Source organism: Neovison vison, chromosome 5 (genome assembly GCF_020171115.1).
Source record: "Neovison vison isolate M4711 chromosome 5, ASM_NN_V1, whole genome shotgun sequence".
Lineage (NCBI taxonomy): Eukaryota > Metazoa > Chordata > Mammalia > Carnivora > Mustelidae > Neogale > Neogale vison.
In genome coordinates, this window is record NC_058095.1 from 104,432,589 (window position 1) to 104,455,184 (window position 22,596).

Genomic DNA, 22,596 nt, shown 5'->3' on the forward strand with positions numbered 1-22,596 from the left:
CCAGTGACCCACCATCCTTAAATACAGCCCCTGTCAGGATGCACAGAAGGGCCCAGGTCAGAACATCAGCCGTGGGAAGGTGGGGAGGGGCACTACAGATCCTGTCAGAAGTTGGTAGTCTTGTGCAGGAGAAAGAAATAGGCCAAAGGTGGAAGTACTGAAAACTAGAGAGTGCTGTGGAACTAATGGGATGCCAAGTTGTGTGGGTCACCCTGACACACATGTTCTGGCTCCTGTCGTTCCATACTGGGATGCTGTCGTGAGGCAACATATTGTACTCCAGAAGAAAGAGGCTCTTCCCTGAAGATCTCGTGGAGGTAAGTGTGCAAACAGCGGAAGCCTAAGCCAGTATGAGGAATGGTGCTTGAGTGAAGAACCTATGTCTATGTCTATGGCAGGATGGTTAATAAGGATCTCCTGGAGTATGGAATACACACATCTTGTAGATTTAAACAATTTTTTTTTAAATCTTCAGTTAACAAAAACTGTGGTATAGACCTTCACCCCACCCTCTTCATCTTCCTTGAGGCATCTTTGTCGTCCTTGAGATGTCATCCTTTGTCTCCTCTGTTCTCTCACGGTCTCTCCATCTGTCCTTATTTTTCAGGACCTTGACATTTTTGAGGAATACCAGTTAGGTATTCAGTGTTTTGTGTGGTGTTTTTCTCGTGATGAGGCTGAGCTCAAGGGTTTGGGGAAGAATATCATGGAGGTGAGGTGCCCTTTCCACCACATCTCATCAGGGAGTATGCAATTTCAACACAATTTATTACTGCTGTTGTTAACTTTGGTCACTTGGTTAAGGCAGTGTCTGCCAGGATCTCCACTGTAAAATTACCAATTTTCCATTTTCGAGCACTGGGATACAAATTTCCCAACTAGAGAACACAGTATATATACTGTCCTAGTGCCTCTAAGCGACTCACTCACTGGGTCCAGCTCGTCCTCAGCTCTACCTCCTGAAGGGGGCTATAATCCAATGTGAAGTCATTTGTTTTGTTCCTTCAATTGGTCTAGCTTTGGCTATTGGGAGTTTCCCAGTTGCCTCTGTGTTCCTCTGACATGCCCTCATTCTTTTGTGTTTTGAGAACCTCCTTCCTTCCTGGTACTACAAGAAGATGGTCTAGACGCATCTTCAGCTTTCTCTGTTGCAGCTCCAGAATCAGCCATTTCTCCAAGGAGCCTTGGCTCCTTTCATCGGTTTGGAAACCAGGAGCTGGGCTGTCAATGCTTCTAGGCCCTCTTAGCGGACAGAGTGAGGAGAGCCATATATGTTTGCTCTCCTGTGCACATCCACACAGCTATAGTCATTTCTGTGTCTCCCCATCTCTTTGTGTGTTGAGCCGAGGGTGAGCTCATACTGATGTCTTGAACTCTGATCTAGTACTACAGGGTTCATTCTAGCCTTCCCCTCCTTGCTTTTCTAGCTTCTCTTCTGACAGTGAGAAACCTGGCTTCAGCCATCCATTATCTACTAGACTGCTCAACACTAGGATACATATGTTTCCAAATTATCAACCCATACTCCTATGAGAAACAAATTTCCTAACTAGAGTACAGAGTTCATGTACTGTTCTAGTGCCTCTAGCCTTACAATTCCAATCAAAACACCATTTTCCAGAGTTACTTAGATTAGGTTCCCCCTGCCTTTTTTTTTTTTTTTTAACCACTCTCTTTTAGTGGGGATAGTTTTAAGGATAGTTCCAGATACCCAACTTCCATAAATACTGTATTCTGTACCTCTTAGTCATATCAAACTTTAGCATTGCCCCCGGGGATAAATATTTCCAAACCACCAAACAAAGGGAACTTGGAATTATGTATAGTTATTGAGAGACTCAATGAGTCTTGATTGGATGACAGATCATTTCACAAGTCAGTTGGCTTGCAGAATTTTGCTTTTAATAACATTTCAGGATATTTAATGGATGATTAGGAGCCAGTTTTAGTGATAGATTATTATGATTCTTGACTTAAAACCAGGCAAGAATTGACGGACACTTACTTTTTTTTTTTTTTTTAAGATTTTATTTATTTTTTTTGACAGAGAGAGATCACAAGGAGGCAGAAAGGCAGGCAGAGAGAAAGGGCAAGCAGGCTCCCTGCTGAGCGGAGAGCCTGATGTGGGGCTCAATCTCAGGACCCTGAGACCACGACCTGAGCCAAAGGCAGAGGCTTAACCCACTGAGCCACCCAGGTGTTCCCCGAGGGACACTTTTAACAAAAATTCCAATTCCTATTTATTTAACTGAATGAGTTTTCCCAGTACTTAATGGCTTGAAAGAAAGGATGAAAGAAAGAAAAGAAAGAAGGAGAAAGAGAAAAGCAAGAGAATAATTTTTGAACCTTGTCTATTCCAGCAAAAAGTGAGCATTCATCTAGTGGATACTAATTGGGAGGGGGAAAAAAAGCCCATTGACATCTTTAAGTGATAAATTTCCAATACAATTTTACTTTTTATGTTTAATGTTTATTTATCAATGTGATTCATTTCATTTTTTTTTTACCAATTCCGTACCTACTAGTACTGTTAATAATTCAAGAATGAAAGAAAGCCTATGATCAGGAAATATAAATTAATTTCCACTTACATGATAGTGATCAATAAAACTTCAAAGCAGAAAAACATTAGCTATAGGGATAGTTCAAGGAGAGAAAGGAATGATGTAAACTTTGTGATTCTCAAAAGAAGAGCTCACTTAAAAAGAATGATGGTTGGTTTCAAATTACCGTGGTTTTTAGATTACTTTGGATATGTTTTACTCGTGTCAGTATTTATAATTGCTGGAAATTACATCCTTTTCAACTATTTAGACATGTAATGGAACGTTTTAGATAGCAGCTTGATGTGCCTTCGAAAATGGGGAATGGGAAGGCGGGGGGCGGGGATCGGCGGGGGGTGGCGCCTGTTTGCAGACCACCGGGGTGCGGCCAGTTTGGTATGGCCGCCAAGTGGAGACCAGTGTCTGTCCATCTCTTGATAGTATTTGAGCCTTGCACGAAAAACTCTCCCTGTCTCAATTTAGTTCATTTAGAAAACTGGACGACCGCTCCTTTGCTGGGTTGTTGCAAAGAACAGAGATAATTTCTGCAAAGCATCTGGTACGCCGTGTGGCGACAAACAGGAGCGCCTGTGCTGGTGGAGTGAGTCCCGACCCAAGACAGCAGAAGGTGACGCGGCCGGGTTTGGCCTCGGACCGCTCTTCGGGGAGGACGGTGCAGACCAGTCCTCTCTCCGCCGGCGCCCCGCCCCCCTTCCGCCGCGCGGCTCCACCCCCTCCGCCCCGAAGCGCAGCGGCTGGGGGAACCCAGATTCCCCCGCAAGGAAGTTTCCAGCCCGGTGGAGCCGGCTCAACAGGTATGCTGCGGGCGGGTCGCCCGGGATCCTGCCCCCGAGCTGCCCCCAGGGCTCCGGGAGCCGCGGGGAAAGGGATCGAGCCCCCGAAGAGTAGACAGGCGCTGGAGGGGAACTGCCCGAAGTCCCGGGCCGCGTTGGTCTCCGTGGCAACGCGCTACACACCGAGCTCTGGAGCGGGCGCCAGCTCTGCAGCCCAGCCAGCGGCCGTCTCGCCGAGTGCTCCTAAGGTAGAAGACTTGTCCCGAGAGCTGGGGGCTTCCACCCCCTGGTGCCGTCGGGGCGGGACGGTCGCCGTCCCTCAGTTCCCGGGCTGGAGTCCTCGTGTTCCAATTCCGCAGCCGCCTCCCTTAAAACTAGGTCCTCGGGTGTCTCCGACCTCCCCTGGCAGCGGAGCTGGTTCCCAGACCCATGCCACCTAGTTGTCCCCCTTTCCTACCATAACACAGATGATCGAAAACCTGACCGGCCTGCTCACGCAAGTTTTAAAAGTGGGCATGATGTCCTAAATGTGGTGTAAAGAGGAAATACAAGGAAACGGTTTATAATAAAGTTAGCATTTCAGTCTGCAAATGCTTGGTACAACCACAGTCGAAGAAAGTAGGGAAGTAGCCAAGGGCCCGCGCCTGGGCTAGGAGGCACCTGACCTTGACGGCCGCCCACTGTTAGGTCTCCTCTTGGCTAAGGCTACCTTGAGCAGCTCAGCCACTGGTGGCGTGATTTTCCAAACCGGTGCACAGTTCTTGGTAATATTCCAAACACAACAAAGTACAACCAAGCCTTGATTTAAATGCGTTTGCTTTCCTTGAAAATTCAGTGTTCAGTAAAACTGCAAAAAATATTCTGTATTTACGTGTAAAATGCAGTTTGGTGCTAGCTGCAGATCGTTATAAGTAGATTTTTCCATGCACATGGATGTGTGTGGGGACTTTCTAGGGTTGTAGGCCCGCGGGATACTTATTTATTTTCAGGACCGTGCCTCGCATCACAGGACATTAGTATTCCAGGCCCCAACCACTTCTAAATGCCATAGTGCTTTTCGCTTCTCTGCAAGGAACAGAAAAACCTCCGCAAATTCCCAAAATTTCCCCTAGAGGGCAGCACGTCCCCGTTGAGAAGGGCCGAACTGTAAAACCGCACCAGTGTTAAGGACATTCCCGCTTTACAGAGGAGCCAAGACCTGGGTGTTGTATCTTAGATTCTCAGAACAATCTTGCAAAACCAGGTATTGTTATTTCCATTTTAGTAATTAGGAGGGTGAGGTTTTGAGAGATTAAGTGACTTGCCCAGGGTCACAACACTACAGTTATCAAAACTGAGTCTGAGCTCAGATTACACCAAGAAACAATGTTTTCCCTTCGTTGTTGCCTGCCATCCCAAGGAAGGTTATTTGACTTTGTCTTGGTGAGGTTGGTAGGAAAGTTTTACCAAAAGAAGTTCCTTTACACTGCAGTGGTCAGTTGTGTGACTTTGTTCACGATTATGAAAGGTGTGCAATAAAATGTCAGTGCTCTGATTTCAGGCACCACCGTGCATCGACACCATGGATAATTATGATGTGATTAAGGTCATTGGGGAAGGTGCCTTCGGGAAAGCATTCTTGGCTAACGGGAAATCAGATGGCAAGCACTGTGTTATTAAAGAGATCGATTTTGCGAAGGTAAAGTGAAGAAGTTCACATTCCTGTTCATTTTCAGTAATATATTCAGTTGGCTTTTAATTTAGTATGAAAAAGAAAGACATTTTTTTTTTGCTTGTTTGTTTTTATAGTATGGACGTTAAGCCTCAGTTGACCAGGGGCACCTGGGTGGCTCAGTCAGTTATCTGTGGAACTGGAACTACATTGAGTGTAGAGATTATTTAAAAATTAAAATATTTTTTAAAAATCCCTTTAGTTAAAAAAAAAAAAAAATGTGTGCAAAATCTACTTGACAAGTTGCACAGCATGAGTGTACTTAATGCCCCTGAACTGTATAGTTAAAAATGGTTAAAATGGTATTTATTTTATGTTCTATATATTTTACCACAGTTTTTTAATGTTGCAAAGGAAAACAAAAGACCTTCCCAAACTTACACTAAAGCTCAGGTGCAGATGGTTAGCTTTGGAGAGAATGCTTTATTCACCAGTATAGGTCCTTTCTCGTGGCCCTGTGGCATCCTACTACTAGTGTCCTGTTATTCTAATGTGCTCTCAGAGCTTCCTTCCTCGACATTGTTCTGTTTGCTTTCCTTTGTTTATGTGGCTGCTCTCTCTCAGGTCTGTCTGCCCTCTCACTCCGTAGACGTCCCCCAGCATCTGTTCTTTGCCAACTGTCTTCTCTTTCTCTGGGCAGTCGCCTCACTCTTGTCTTTCCCAGTAAGCAGACCACTCTTAAAACTCTCTCCAGCCCTGGTCCCTCCCAGCCCCCGGTTCTGCATTTTATCTGCTCTGTGTTGCACTGTGTTCATGGCATTAGTGTCCTTGTGAGATCCAGGCTCAAAACCATGGGATCACCTGTGAGTCTTGTCTCCCTCCACGTCCGATTACTTGCCACATGCTGTGAGTTTGTTTTATTCTCTCCTCTGAGTTTGTTTGGTCAATGCTCTGGGCTGCTTCAGTATCTTTGCCAAGGCTCCAGCTTCCATGTAGAAAATTTTTGATAATGCTCCATCCGTGTCCCCAGACCTTCACTAGGACAGAAGTTGTCAGGAAAGATGACTGGATGCATTGTCACTTTTGAGTACATAAAAATATAAAACTTCTGAATGACAAAAAAAAAAAACCACGAATAAATTGAAAGGAAGTTGACAGAATGCCAAAATATTTGCAAGTATTGACAAAAAAGTGCTAGCCTTTTATAAGTGAATAAAAAGGAAAAAACCCATAACCAAAGACGTCATCATACAAAAACTTCAAACTCATGAGTAAAGTAAGAAATATATGGGCGCCTGGGTGGCTCAGTGGGTTAAGCCGCTGCCTTCGGCTCAGGTCATGATCTCAGGGTCCTGGGATCGAGGCCCGCATCGGACTCTCTGCTCAGCGGGGAGCCTCCTTCCCTCTCTATCTCTGCCTGCCTCTCTGTCTACTTGTGATCTCTCTCTGTCAAATAAATAAATAAAATCTTAAAAAAAAAAAGAAAGAAATATATATCAATACAAACAACTTTTTGCTCATACATTTGGGAAAGATAAGAAAGAATATAAAAGTGGGGCAGTGGGCACTCTTCCTCTGATGATGGGAAAGTAGATTGGTATCACTCTGAAGGGAATTCATTAGTATGTATCAAAACCTTAGAAGGATCCATGCCCTATTTGCATTACAGGTCCACAGTATGTTGTAAAGATGAAAAAAAATCAGGCCACCAAAAGTTATATATGTATGTGTGTGTGTTATGTTAACAGTACCCACACACACACATGCACACGCACACGCACACTAACAGTGATTATTGCTGAGTGATAGGATTTCGCCTCCACTACTCCTCTCTGCATTTTCAAAATTTTTAATATGAACCATATATTCTTTTTTTAATTAATAATCCTCTTTTTGTTTTTTGTTTTTTTTACATTTTTATTTATTTATTTGAGGGAGAGTGAAAGCGAGAGAGATCACAGAGAGAGAGAGAGAAGCACACTCCCCACTGAGCAGGGAGCCCTACGTGGGGCTTGATCCCAGGACCCTGAGATCATGACCTGAGCTAAAGGCAGGCGCTTAACCGACTGAGCCACTCAGATGCCCCTGAACTGTATTATTTGTGTAGGCAGAAAAAGCTATCTTTGTTTTGAAAAAGACAGGGAAAAAAGTACACATCCCATGATCTACTTTTGGGAGTGTAACTCCAAGGAAATACCCGGAGACGTACAGTCAGAAAGCAAGTGTCAAACAGTAGGGGATTGGTTACTTCATTTATAAAAAAGGAAGCGGCTCTTAGAAATCATGTTGCAGGTGAAGTGTTGACGTGAGAAATGTCACAGCTTCTGCTAATTGAGAAAACGGTGTGTGTAGAACGAGGTACTCTTGGTAAAAATATGTATTCTCTTTCTCCAGGAATATAGATACCCATGCATGTAGTCACATACATAAAAGGAAGATGTACTTGATTGTTGTTATGTAGGTGGAATGTGGGGTTGTGAGTAATTTTGGCCTTGTACTTTTATATTGTTTTGCTCTTTGGATTAGTTTTCACACTCTCTCTGGTTTGTTTTCCCGAATTCCATTTCCAGCTTCCCCTCCACATACCCAGCTGTCTCTGTGCTCGCCCATGGGGCTCTTTTTTCAAGAAGGTATTTGCCTGCATGTCTCCAAGCATTAAGATCCTACTTGCTTGGGGCTGAGCTCCAGGAGACCTTCCAGGACCTTCCCACTTGAAGTAATCTCTCTCTGTGTAAACGCATAGCTTTTTACCTATCCTGCTGCTATGGTACTGGTTGTCCTCTTCTCTGATGGGCTTTGACTGTTTTTTTGTGTGTGTGTCTGTGCCTTCTCCCCTTATTAAACTGTGTGTGCTGTGTGTGCAGAATGCCTACCTTATTTGTCTTGGCCTTCCACACAGCGTCTAATAATGCTTTGCCCCTGTAGGTAGTCAATACATTTTTATAATTTATAAATAATTCAGTGGCTAGACACTTTTAGGCCTTCTAGCTCTGTTGTTAAGATGGTACATACTTAGGAATTACAACACCATTTTAATTCTAAGGAAAGAAGAAAGTATTTAGGAGGTGAATTTTCTATAAGGATATATATTAATTCACTTGATAGCATCTCTCCTATTCTTAGTATACATAATAAAAAGTCAACCATATTTTTCTAATATAGCACTGATTTTTTTTCATCCATTTTCTCATGAACTGCCCTGGTCTCCAGGCCATCACTAAGGAGAATGTCATATTAGGCCTTGTTCTTGCTTTCCCATATCTCTTTATATTATTAAATTTGCCTAGCAAGGCCTGTGTCCCAGTGTTAATAGGTATTGCTTCTTTCTTCCTTTCTGCCCTAATGTAGTTTTTCATTACTTCTTATCTAGAGAAATCTACATTTCCCCACATCGCCAGTGTCTCTCTATGCTGTAAACTCTAAATACAAGAACCTGAATGGCTTATTTCTCACAGGTGCCAACAAGCTACTGTTTTCTCTCTCATCATCCTACTGCTATCAAGCATATTCTTTTGATTCTTCTTATTTTTTTTTTAAGTAAGCTCTACCCTTAGTGTGAGCCTTGAACTCCCAACCCTGAGATCAAGAGTTGTGTGCTGAAGCAATGGAGCCAGCCAGCCGCCCCTATTCTTTTGATTCTTTCCTCCAAAATGTGTTGTATACTTTCTTTTTTTTTTTTTTTTTAAAGATTTTATTTATTTATTTGAGAGAGAGAGACAGTGAGAGAGAGCACGAGCGAGGAGAAGGTCAGAGAGCGAAGCAGACTCCCCATGGAGCTGGGAGCCTGATGCGGGACTCGATCCCGGGACTCCAGGATCACGCCCTGAGCCGAAGGCAGTCGTCCAACCAACTGAGCCACCCAGGCGTCCCTACTTTCTTTTTTAAAAAAATTTATTTATTTACTTGACAGACAGAGTTCACAAGATCACAAGTAGGCAGAGAGTCAGGCAGAGAGAGAGGAAGGGAAGCAGGCTCCCTGCTGAGCAGAGAGCCTAATGCAGGGCTTGATCCCAGGACCCTGAGATCATGACCTGAGCCGAAGGCAGAGGCTTAACCCACTGAGCCACCCAGGTGCCCTTGTTGTATACTTTCTTGATTATAAAATGAAAGTGTTCATTACACAAATTTTTGAAAAAAACTGAAGGGCAAAATAAGGCCATTTAGAGGAAAATACAATCACTTGTAACCTCTCTCTTTAAACATTATGGTACATTTTTCTCCAGGCTATTTTTATTTTTATTTTTTTTAAGATTTTATTTCTTTATTTGACAGAGACAGTGAGAGAGGAAATACAAGGAAGGAGAGTGGGAGAGGGAGAAGCAGGCTTCCCACTGAGCAGGGAGACCGATGTGGGGCTTGATCCCAAGATCCTGGGATCATGACCTGAGCTGAAGGCAGACGCTTAACAACTGAGCCACCCAGGCACCCCTCCAGGCTATTTTTAATGTATAAATACTTTATAAGATACTGGCATGATAGGTGCCATGATAGATATATTCTTCTATAGCATCTTTTTGTACTTAGCAATATGTCGTGAATATTTTCTCAAGTCATTCAGTGTTTTTATATAGTATATGTTCTTTGGGGCCCCTGGCTGGCTCAGTTGGGAGCGCATGTGACTCTTGATATTGGGGTCGTGAGTTCAAGCCCCATGTTGGGTGTAGAGATTACTAAAAAAAAGTAAGTAAATAAACTTAGAAAAATATTCTCATATAATAATATTAAATGTTCCCAATAATAAAGATAATGCTTACCACTGGGTGGTAAGCACTGGGTGCCTATTTTACCTCTGCCTTCCTACGTGATTTACATATATCAATTCATTTAATTCTTGCAGCAGCCCTGAAGATCTATCTTGTGGCTCATTGTATAGATAAAAGAGCTGAGGCTCAAGGATGTTAAGTGATTTGCTCAATGATGCCCAATAGCCAACAGATCTCTCTCACTCTTCTATTGCTCTTTCTGCTATAACACTTTGCCTCCCTTGATTTTTGATGACTGCATAATATGACATCAGGTTAAGAAACACCAGGGGCACCGGGGTGGCTCAGTGGGTTAAGCCTCTGCCTTTGGCTCAGGTCATGATCCCAGGGCCCTGGGATCGAGCCCTGCATCAGGCTTTCTGCTCAGCAGGGATCCTGCTCCCCCGCTCCCCACCCTACCTGCTTCTCTGCCTATTTGTGATCTCTGTCAAGTAAATAAATAAATACATAAAAAGAAACACCATGATTTAACTATTTTTATATTTTCAGACATTTATGTTTAATTTTTTAGGGATGATTAAATAGCATGTAATAAGAATATAAGTCACTTTTTGAAAGATTTTATTTATTTATTTATTTGAGAGAGAGACAGGGAGAGTGAGCAGGAGGGAGAGGGAGAGAGAATCTGAAGCAGCCTTCCTGCTAAGCGCAGAGCCTGACACGGACTCGATCCCACAACCATGAGGTCATGACCTGAGCCAAAACCAAGAGTTGGACACTTAACTAACTGAGCCATCCAGGCGCCGCTAAGTTATTCTCATTAAACAAACTATGTACACATGTTTACCTCTGTGTGCATTAAATAAAAACATTTAGCAATTAGCAGCAATTACTCCTAAGGAATGGGAATTAATGGAATGGGTGGGGAGGACAAGGGGCAGTTTCACTTTCATCTTGTTCACTTCTGTCTGGCTTCAAATATTTTTTGAGATCATAAGTGTGTATTATGACAGTAATTAAAAAACTAATGACAAAGCATGGTAATGAAGGTTTTATATGAAAACACTTGGCACATTTCTGATTATTTTCTTTTGATAAATTTCTAGAAGAGATAATAAGCCAAAAACAGGAGCAATTTAAAGTTTCTTAGTTCATGTTGTAAAATCGCTTCCCCCACACATTGATACACCTATACCAGAAGTATATGAGTGCCGGTTTGCTGCTTTTTGGATAATCCTAGGTATTAACATACTTGTCTTTGTTTATATCATAGGTGAAACATTACATCAAATTTTATTTCAGTCTTTGTTCTTTATTTTTTTAAAAATTTATTTATTTATTTTACACACAGAGAGAGAGAGAGATCACAACCAGGCAGAGAGGCAGGCAGAGAAAGATGGAGATTTAGATCTTTAGATTATTGAGTGGGGTTGGATATTTTTTTCTGTTTCTCATTTTTGTTTCTTTTCTTTTTTATGAGTTGCCCATCCGTGTATTTTGCCATATTTGTATTAGCAGGTTTGCCCTTTTTGCCTTGTTAATTTGCAAGAACTCCTTATATATTATAGATACTGAAATATTTGCCACATCTATTGCCAGTATTTTTACCTAGCTATAAAAATACAGTCACCGGGACGCCTGGGTGGCTCAGTTGGTTGAGCAGCTGCCTTCGGCTCAGGTCATGATCCCAGCGTCCTGGGATCGAGTCCCACATCGGGCTCCTTGCTCGGCGGGGAGCCTGCTTCTCCCTCTGCCTCTGCCTGCCTCTCTGTCTGCCTGTGCTCGCTCTCTCTCCCTCTCTCTCTGACAAATAAATAAAATCTTAAAAAAAAAAAAATACAGTCACCTACCTACGTGTGCCTTTTGGTTTTGTGTCTAATGTTCCTTTGAAAAACAGTAGTTAAAGTGGTTGAGTAGCCAAGTCTGTCAATCTCGTAGGAGTAATTCAGTTACTTGTGTTTTGAAACTCACATGGAGCAGCTGTTTTTAAATTTAAATTGGGGTGGAAGAGACAGAAGCTGAGATTTAAATGATTTACAGAAGGATACATAGGTAGGAGGCAGTAAAGTTGGGATTGAGAACGTTAATGTTTAAAAAATGCTTAACTCTCAGTGAGGATGAGAAGTATGGGAACTCACACATACCGCGTGGGCTGGTGTTGAAGACCATTAGAGAAGGAGCGAGGGAGAGGGGCAGGTGACCTGCTGGGGCTGGAAAGGGGGGGCGGCCAGGCCAGAAGTCAGGTGGAGATGACCAGTCAGGCAATCGCAAAGTGTCAAGAACGAGGAAGAAGGGGTGGGAGCGAGGTGTGGCCACTGCCACTGGCACCGAAACAATCGAAAAATACTTTCAGTAGATGATCTGCCGAGTGATAAGAAAATGCATCAAATCAAAATGAGGTCCCAAGAGACCATTTTTATTTGAAAATGAAAAATGTAGTAATCTTACTACAGAATTTTACCGGCCTGATTGTGGGGATATATGACTTTTTTTGTTTTGTTTTGTTTTTTAAATTTCATGTGTTTCTTCTCAGCAATGGTTGCTGCTGGAACATTGCCTTTTTATAAGGAATTTCTTTGTTGCTGAGAGATAAATATTAAAATAAGTTTCCTTCAGAGGCCTAAGTAATCAACAAGTTGCCACCAAAGCAACTGAACCTTTAATACAGCAGACCTACACCAGAAATATTTATTTTCTTGTTTACAATTATCACCGACAAACCATTGATTCGCTATAGATCATGCTGTTAATTCTAGGAATGTCACTTCCTGGGCGCCTGGGTGGCTCAGTGGGTTAAGCCGCTGCCTTCGGCTCAGGTCATGATCTCAGAGTCCTGGGATCGAGTCCCGCATCGGGCTCTCTGCTCAGCAGGGAGCCTGCTTCCATCTCTCTCTCTCTCTCTCTGCCTGCCTCTCCATCTACTTGTGATCTCTCTCTATCAAATAAATAAATAAAATCTTAAAAAAAAAAAAAAAAGGAATGTCATTTCCTGCCATTGAACGATCAGTTTCAGAAGTGGCATTAGAAGCCAATGAAATCTTTGAGAATTTTAGATGATAGCAGAAAGCATCTTCTTGAAAACAAATTATTGATAACTACTTAGATTACTTTATAGATAATACCATATAGATAATAGTATCTTTATACTCTGTCTCTTAATGTAATTTAGATGCCCAACCAAGAAGAAGAAGCTTCAAAGAAAGAAGTAATTCTTCTGGCCAGAATGAAGCATCCCAACATTGTAACCTTCTTCAGTTCATTTCAAGGTTTGGCTTTCTAATATTCTTCAAGTGCTTTAATAATATAGTGTAGGCACATAGACATCTAGAAAAGATTTTTGAGAACTGTGCATAAATTCATTTTTGTAAAGGGACTCATTTCCCCATTTCCTTAAATCATAATTTGAGACACTGACTTTATTTCCTTGCTAGTGAGTTTTTGTAGAAAACTTCTAAGTTTGCTTAATTTTTCCCTCTTCTTAATTCTTGCTGCCTCAATAGTTAATGCTGGTGTATTGGTTTTGCTACAGTAAGAACCCCTAAGTTGTGGCCTCCCAGTAATCCACATAGATTTCTCACATTACAGCTTGGCTGTGAGCGGGTGGGGTCTGCAGTCTGGGGTCCAGGTGATGGAGCAGCCAAGACAGGGAGCATGCTGAGCGAGAGAATGGGACAAGACACGGAGCCTGCAACGCGATCACTCTCAGAGCCCTGTTAGGATGTGGCCTGTTTCTCACCTTCCATCTGAGCTCCCATTCCTGTTGGCAAAGCAGCCATGCAGCCAGCCCGGGTCATGGGGTGATAGGGACGGTGTACTCTGCCTCTGAGAGTTCTTGCATGTGCTGGGGCAACAGGTGAGCCCCCGATCCTCTTACAGCAAACAGCCACGCTCGAGGGGAAAAACATGCCCGAACACAACATCTCTTCTGCCTCCGTCTACAGTCAGCAAAACAGGCAGAAGTTTCTGTCCTGGCGGAGCTTACCTTCTGGGGGAAGAGACAGGCCATAAACACGTCTCCTGTAGGTCGGGTGCATCTTAGGCTGTGATGCACTGTGTCTGCCCACAGCTCACCACGGGGCATCCCCCTTGCAACCCCTGGCACTGGGCTGGGAGCTTGGATTCCCAGGCTGTAACTAGTTAATGGAGCAGGAATGTCTTCAATGTCTTTAAGTGCCCTCGGGGGTGTACAAATCAGGAGATAAATATGCAGAGCCACTATTTTTTGAGCTTTCACACTGCGTAGAGCACTTGGTTCCTTACAAACTAAAATGACTGTGTTCAGAGCAGTTCTCTGTATGGCCCTCTTTGACTGCTGGGTATTTAAGAGAGTTCTCAGGGCTCTTGTGTGGTCTTCCTGGGACTGGAGCAGTAGACGTGAGCAGGAAGTCGAGTTCTTTTGAACAACTTCTAAGGGGCAGCCACTGAATAAAGTGCCCTCCTTTCCTATTCTTGGATTCCTAACAAAGCCAGAAGACGATCTTTCTTTTCCTCATTCTTTGGGTTGTTGCTGTGACTCCCTCTGTCTGCCTGAAGTCTACTCATGCCCAGGCCTTCTCCGAGACTGCGGTTCCCATCATGGCGCCCCCTATTGATCTTGCATAACACGTCTGCCCTTGTGCACATGCCTCTGTTTACAGGACTAAGTCCAAGCCTTTCAGATAGTGGCGTTAAGAATTCTTCTGTCACCCCTTGATCCTCCACATCCAGCGCTTAGTAAGTGCTTAATCCCCAGTGGCTGAGTGACTACATGGACTGGACCCCTTTCACAGAGTAGTCTATGTCTTTATGCCAAATAGACATTTGAGGACCATGGACACAGGTGCTGTTATAAAATTAGAGGTCATTTGGACCACATAAATGACCTCCACTGAGTCTGTTTATATTGTAAGCTTAAAATTTCTTAGAACAGCTTTATTTTTTGTTTTTGAAGTTGAGTGCCCCTGTGTTTAGGAAAGCTAGAGCTGTGGGGATGCCCCTGGGTTTGCCTGTCAGGTTTTCGGGACTTGAAACCTGGAGCTTATCAAGATAAAGGCTTTGTTTACTCTCAACAGCTTGTCTCGGAACAGAAGAACCGTTGCTCTAGTTCAGCAAATGTTTGTCTGTAGAAAGCATGAACTTTTTATAAGTTTGACGCGATGTATGAAAAACAGGGCATGTAGTGAGATTTTCCTATAGCTAAATTGATTCCACTTAAATTCCTTCAATAAATATTTATCAAGTCCTCTTACATGCTGGGTGTGTCCTGGGTTTCATCAGTGAACACAGGAGGCAGAAGCTCTCCCTGCACTGTTGTTTTCTGTTGCTCCGTAACAAACCATCACAAATTCAATGTCTCCAACCAACACCTATTTATCCTTTCCTGACCCCTCTAGATCACAGGTCTGGGTGTGGCTTACCTGGATTCTCTGCTCAGGGCCCCACAGCTGGGTCTGCTCTCTCCATGGAGGTGCAGAGTTCCCTGCCCTGCTTACTTACATTGTTGGCAGAACTCATCTACTAGGATCATAAGAATGAGGGGTCTGCTTTCTTGCTAGCTGTTCACTGGGGGTGGTTATGGCCTTCTGGAGGCCAACCGCCCTTCCATGCCCTATGGCCCCTTCAGTAGGCCTTCTTCCACTTGCAATCTCTCCCTTCCTCTGTCTCTGACCTCTAGACCTAGATCTTGATGGCTCTGGTGATTAGGTCAAGGCCCCCAGGTAAAATCTCTTTTTCTATGAACTCAAAGTCAACTGACTTCAGCGATATCAGTGAAATCCCCTCTGCTGTATGTCGCGACATCGTCCCGGGAGTGATAGCCCGTTGTATCTACAGGTCCTACCTGCACTCCCAGGGAGGGAGCCCACACCGTGTGTGCGCTGGGGCTGTGGGTGGGGAGAGACAGACAATAAATGGAGGCATAACCGAGAACCACATTGTAGAGTATGTTAGAAGGTAGTAAATGCTGGGGCAATGTCAAAGGGTGGGGCAGGAGTATGGAAACAATTTCTAGCAGGGTGGTCATTCGAGGAAAGACTGGCAGATCCACGCTCAGCTCTGCTGAAGAACTTTCTGGGCCAGAGGACCAGCTACTGCAATGGCATGAGGGCAAGAGCAGGCCTGGCGGGTTAAAGCACTGGCCAGGAGGCCTTTGGGAAGGGCTGTCTGCCGTGGGCCCTGAGCATCTCTGCACATCTCTGCCGTACGTGCCAGGAGTGCAAAGTCCTGACCGCTGTCTCCCCAGGCTGTATCTCTGGTTTGTGGTGAGGGACACTGAAAGGCAAGACATCTCCAAGGCAGAGCTGGCCTATTTGCTGCTCACTGGAAAGAGGCAGCTTCCTCCAGCTCAGGTTCCTCTCCTGTCACATTGCCCACAGCAGGTGCACACGTCCGTCTAGGCTCATGTGTTTTACTCCGTGGGATGAGTGCTAACGTGAAGCTCTGACACCTGCTTTTGCCAAGAGTAATAAAGTCCTTGGCCACTGGCCCAGGAGTCACATGTCCTAGCATCCATGAAATAGTCAGAGGCTTGTAAGTGGGGAAGGGACACAGAGCCCTGTGGGACGTCCTTGTGAATACAGTGCAATGGGCAAGAGAGAAGAGCAGAAGTACCTTCATTCTTGATGCTGACTCTGTGTCCCTCCTTGATTTGGAGCACTAAAATGCTCTTATTTTATGGAATGATGGGGATATGGGTGATACTTCATCAAATCTAGAGGCCGTAGGTTTCTAGATGCGCCATTACATGCTAATTCCGAGGAACAATACTGCCAACTTGACAAAACAGAGCTCTTCCTTAACCCAATTTTTATTTTCTATGTATTAAAAGAGCTTTTTAAGACGTATTTACTTTCTGTTCTTCTTGTACATACATAAAAAGGAAACTACAAGTGAATTAAATTGGTTAAGGGGTTCTAAAAATTATTCAAGCAGTGGTAACATCAAGACTGCTGGGTCCACAGCAACCAATTGAAAGATGCCAATGTCTGTAAGATGCCATCCTGATTTTTACAAAGTGCACTTAAGAATGAATTAATTGCAATATTAATTAATTAATTTTTGCATGTTGGAATTTGACCATAGAAAGCTTGGTTAATGTTAGTCCCTACTATGAGTGCCCCTCGGTAGTTTAGAAAGGTTAATGACCAGTGAGCTTCATAATTGGAGAAGTTGCTGCCCTACAGTGTGTCTTGCACTTCTTCTTTAGAGCATCCTTTTCCTCCTTTCTACATTTTCAAATATTATACCAAATATTTGACCAAACACAGATCTATCCCTTAATGGAAAGGGACCTCTCTCACTTCTGCTCTGAGAACCTTCAAACTTGTACTCACATGGCACATAATATGCTGTATTATAATGCTAGTGTATAATCTTCATTTCCATCTGTGAGACTGGAGGCCGTGAGGACAATAATTGTTTCTTATACCTCTTTCCTCTTCCCCTACACTGCTTACTTTGCTTAAACAGATGGAGAATTTGAGAATATAAATGGTCTTTCCAGAAGGTTCTAAGCCCATGGCATACGAAAATTAATGGTGGCTAGTGGGGTGGGGGAGGATACATATTTAGAGGCAAATGATACTCATTGACCCAAATAGTTTCTTCAAGATGGCTCCGCCATGATTAATCCTGAAGCAGCCACTTAACTTCTTTCACAGAAAGCCAGTGTAAGGCAGAGTGAGTTGAAGGTTGGTGTCAAGGAAGTAAAATGGAGCCCTTTCTCCTTAGTTTTCCTGATTTCAGCAGTCCCACTGCCATTCCTTCATCACTGAAGTGGCCCTCTCAAAGACTGCTATGAGAAATAGCAGTTCTCCTAAAACTCACGCATCCCTAAAGATAATTTACCCCCTAAATCATTAGGGCATGTCCGGAAACACCTTCTTAAAACCTTCCTGGACTCTCCATGTCTGTCGTTCACTGTCTCTTGTCCCCATTGCCCTCTAAGCCACAGACTTCTGCGGTGGCTCTTCTCACCTATGCTGACCGACTCCCCAACTAAACGGTCGCCTCCTCATGCAGGAAGGATGGCTTGTTTGCTTTATATTCCCAGCACCTCATTCCTTGGCATGTCCTCAATAACGGTCCGTTGATGAATGAATGGATCTGTCCCCTTTAAGGAGATGGGAGTCGAAGTGTTCTGTGAGAGGAACCCTGAGTTTGTGAATTAGCCGCAGTGGAGGGCAGATGCTGTCAAGGTGCTCACAGCCTCTCCAGAGCTGGTTTAAGCTCCTTGAAAGAGAGAGGGAGCAAATGATAGCTCTTTGGCAAGAGATTCTGAAATTTAGTGGATACTCAACAGCATGAGGCAAAACACGAGGAGGATTAATACTTGTTTTTAAGCCTGATTTTATGTCTTTTTTTTTTTAAAGATTTTATTTATTTATTTGACAGAGAGAGATCACAAGTAGGCAGAGAGGCAGGTAGAGAGAGAAAGAGGAGGAAGCAGGCTCCCTGCTGAGCAGAGAGCCTGATGTGGGACTAGATCCCAGGACCCTGAGATCATGACCTGAGCCGAAGGCAGTGGCTTAACCCACTGAGCCACCCAGGCGCCCTTATGCCATTTTTTGTTGTGTTCCTTAAGTGGTTATGAAACCACTTAACCGCCCTTCCTGAAGCCCCTTCCAGGTGGCAGTTCCCATGCCAGGTGCAGGGAAGACAAAAGAACAAAGTGGGGACTCTGTCTTCAGGGAACCCACGGAGGAGTGGGAGAAACGAACAACAGAGAAGGAACCCTTTCCAGCAGGAGCCCAGCTGGCGGTTGGCTGGTTTGGGGAAAAACTGGTTGAGCAGGAAATTGCACACACATATTTATTTTCATCTATAAATGCACAATCATTTGCCAAACTTTTGATATAAGACCAAGGCCTCATCTTTGATGATGAACACATGGAATAGACTTCTGAAGACTCCTTCTTGGGCAGACTACTCCCCTCGTTTCTGGCTTCCCATTTCCTTTCCTTAGAGTGGAGTCAGAATTTACAGACAGTCTGGGTGCACAGTCTTTTTAAAGGTTTGTCAGTTATTTCCCACTTGTCTTACCCAACATGTAAGTCAAAGACACCCCTCTTTTTTTTTTAAAGCTACTTTCTTTTACTGAGTTCTCCGCAGTAGTCAACATAGGTTTTGTAGAAATAACCACATCTGTCTTTTTTCCATTCATTTTTCATCAGTTTGTGCAATAATGGCAATAACAAGTGTAATTGGCTGAACAGATTTGGGGATGGACACCATGATCTTGGTGACAATTCATGGGAACAGAGGTACCTGAGCGTGCGGGAGAGTCTAGTAGGCTCCAGGGGTACCCCTGAGTGGGCAGCAGGAATGGTAATGACTCCAGAAAGTAGGTCAGGGAGAGGTTAGTTTAGAAGAGTGTCCATTGTGCTCAACAACATAGTTGAGTAAGTGCCATATAAATAAAAGGTTACACCCAAGTTCAAAGGTCTATTAATGCTTCCTGGGGTTTGGGTTAAGATTCATGGCTGCCGTGTAACAGAAGATTTCTCATCTCTGGCAGGAATGTGTTCATAATCGTTGTTACCATTTATGGAACTCTCATTATATGCAGGCATTGTTGTGAGTCTCTGACACAGATGAACTCGTTTAACCTTTGTGACAATTCTTAGAGGAGTTTCCATATTATTATCTCCACCTTACAGATGAGATAATGAGGCACAGAGAAATTTAAATAACTTGCCCAGAGTCAAAGAGCTAAGAATGTTAAGTGGCGAAGTGGGCTGAGAATCCAGTCCATGATTCTGCAGCCAGCATTTTTAACTGTTGTATAAAGCATTTTTCTGTATATTCTCCACTTTTGAAAGCATGAAAGGTAATGATGCCTTTTCTTACAGAGAGCAACAGGTTGTTCATTGTGATGGAGTACTGTGACGGAGGGGATCTCATGAGAAGGATCCGTAGACAACGGGGAGTGTTATTTAGTGAAGATCAGGTAAAAATGCCTCCAGTTTGCCTTTTAATTTGTACTAGGGGGAATTAAATTCATAATGCCCTAAGTACGAGGCCGTGTATATATACAGCATGATTTCTGGCAGAGAAATTCAAACGTACAGTAGTGGATCAATATTGTTGATAGATTTAGTCCAGAACAGATCTGCAATTGAACTGAAATTGAATCTCTTTCCGAGAGTGAACCTGGAGAAGAAGATAGTGTTGTTTTGGGGCAATCTCAAGTAGGATGCCCTTGAGATCCATCTTCATGGCTAAAAAATTGTGAATGTGGATATTCCTCAGCCATTTTAAATGTGACATATTTATAGCTTCACTCTTCTTCCTTTTACCATTTAGTACGCTGTTATAAAATAGCTATCCCACTTTGCTAGGGAGCATAGAGGCCCTTCATGGCAATGGCTATTTAGTTTCATTGATTATGAAGAGAGAGGAGAGAAAGGCCAAGAATAATGGCCTCGATTCCCATTCTCTCTTCACACAAACACATTTTTCTTCCACCTCTGAGCATCCTTTGGAACCCTCTTGGGAGCTGTGCCTTTGAAGGACACAGCAGGAATGTGTGTGTGTGTGGAAGGGAATCCAAAAGGGGCCTGTGTGACGGGTGGGGCAGGCCCCTGCCTGGAGCGGCGCTCAGGAATGGCCCGCCGCCTTCTTTCGGCAGTTTGTTTCTGTGTCCTATTTTACTATTCAAAGACCTCACACCTGTATCATTTCCTCCTAGAGCTAAAATGGAATAGTTTGAATGTACACATTTATCCCTAAAACTTTGTAAATTTAATCAATCATCCTTCCTATGCTCCTTCATATTATATATTAAATTCAGTATTTGTAGAAACCCTCCATTCTTCCCCTCTAGGGATTATTTTGCCACATTTTTTTTTTAAAGTTTGCTTTTTTTTTTTAAAGATTTTTATTTATTTATTTGACACACACAGAGAGGGAGAGATCACAAGTAGGCAGAGAGGCAGGCAGAGAGAGCCGGGGAAGCAGGCTCCCCGCTGAGCAGATGCGGGCTCAATCCCAGGACCCTGGGATCATGACATGAGTTGAAGGCAGAGGCTTTAACCCACTGAGCCACCCAGGCACCCCTATTTTGCCACATTTAATAAAAACGGTCTTCACCACAAAATTTTGAATTACATTTCCCTTTGTTGGAAAAGAGCTAAAATTACAATCTTAGCATCTGGAGTATGGCTATTTTTTGCTTTTGTTGTCCTTTTTTTGTGGAATCTGGCGGACAAGGAACCAATGACATTTTGGAAGTTTAAAGAAGTCTTTATAAGCATAGAACACATTTTTAAAAAGAGGCTCATGGCCAGCTAAGATAAAATAAAATCATGACTAAGAAATGAAATTAAGTTCCAAAAATTTCGAAAGTAAAATATTTGTTTTTATATTGTATACACATATATTGATAGTTCATTGAAAATTTTAATAACCTCACAGATTCTCTGCTTCCTCTTTCCCTCTCTGCCTTGGCAACCCCTTTCCATGGAAAAGGAAACACTGATGGCACCAGGGTTATCAGGAAATGCTGCTTATCTGCTATCCTGATGCAGTCAGCAAACCAGTGTTAAGAGAAAAAAAAAAGCAGGAACTGCCTCCCTCTTTCCTCTGCTTCTAAGTCGTCTCTTTTCTGTACGTGGAGTTCCCTTTGTTACCTGCATTTAGATTGCCTTTGTGCACCTTCATTTTTTTTTCTATAAAAAAAGAATTGTGTGATTAGATGATATATCTAATATAGTTTCATTCACATAAATACATACACATAAATATGTTATTTCTCTCTTTTTGCATATTTTCATGAAGACATTTCAGTGGCCACCAGACTACTGATTGGCTTTGGTTTATGTTCCCTCTACAGATTCTGAGTTGGTTTGTACAGATTTCTCTAGGACTAAAATATATTCATGACAGGAAGATCTTACATAGAGACATAAAAGCTCAGGTAACAGCTTGGAGAGATCAAGACAGAACTGATCTTTCGTTTTCTTGAAATATCTCCAACAACATAGCATTTTCTCCATTTATAGAACATTTTTCTTAGCAAGAGTGGAATGGTTGCAAAACTTGGGGACTTTGGTATAGCAAGAGTTCTGAACAAGTAAGTATTTTTAAAAATCATTTTCTATTTATAACAGCCAAAATATGTATTTTTAGGTATCATGAATTAAGATATTTAAAGTTTGGTTTCCAGATAATTTTAGAGAGATATTTATATAAATTCACTAAATCATTCATTCATATGATGTTTTGCCTACGATTAAAATTTCCAAGATTAATCTTGGTATAATAGAAAGATAGTGGCAATGTTTTATAGTATGATATAAGTTTATCAAATGAGTTGTGACTGCATATGCATAAAGCTGGTGAGAATTGAGTGCAACAGGCAAATTCGCACATGCTCTGGGCAATATATTGATGCAGCTATTTTGGAAGACATTTTGTTGGTAATAAACATCAAGAGTTTTTTTAAATGTTCTCTTTGTTATAAAGGAATAGTTGGATATTTGGACTAATTTAAATGCCTAATAATTGGGAAATAGATAAATTTTATAAAGCTTGGCACAAGCATGTACCTGAATGTTACATGCCACTCACATTTATGATTTTGAAGACTTCTTGATAATGTGAGAACAAACTTTGTTATATTAAGACAAAAATGGAATTCTGAATTTTAAATACTCTGTGATCACACCTATATGAAAAATATGCATGGAAAAAAAACAAAAAGGAAATATATCCAAATTTTAATAATAACTATTTTGGAATAGTAAGATTCTAGGTAATTTTTTTCTTCTTTATTCACTCCCATATTTTCCAAATTTTAAGTCATGTCTGCATTACTTTGGTAATTGGAAAGGGGAAACTCTTTCCACATCTAAGAGTTTTGTAATGTAACAATCGTATTTCTTTGTGAAGCCTTTAACCATAAATATTTTTTTATGTGTAGATTTGGG

General features: G+C 42.6%; 1 protein-coding gene across 2 annotated transcripts in view; it reads left to right on the forward strand.

The window, feature by feature from the left end:
• Positions 1–3,313: 3,313 nt before the first annotated feature.
• The window catches only part of NEK5 (NIMA related kinase 5), a 64,055-nt gene continuing 44,772 nt past the window's right edge, over positions 3,314–22,596 (forward strand). For both annotated transcript variants that reach the window (XM_044249654.1, XM_044249655.1), the window contains exons 1-6: positions 3,314–3,358; positions 4,878–5,015; positions 12,861–12,957; positions 19,519–19,616; positions 21,501–21,584; positions 21,670–21,740. In XM_044249654.1, the coding sequence (XP_044105589.1) occupies positions 4,899–5,015; positions 12,861–12,957; positions 19,519–19,616; positions 21,501–21,584; positions 21,670–21,740 (467 nt within the window). In that variant the 5' untranslated portion in view covers positions 3,314–3,358; positions 4,878–4,898. The remainder of the gene's footprint in view (positions 3,359–4,877; positions 5,016–12,860; positions 12,958–19,518; positions 19,617–21,500; positions 21,585–21,669; positions 21,741–22,596) is intronic.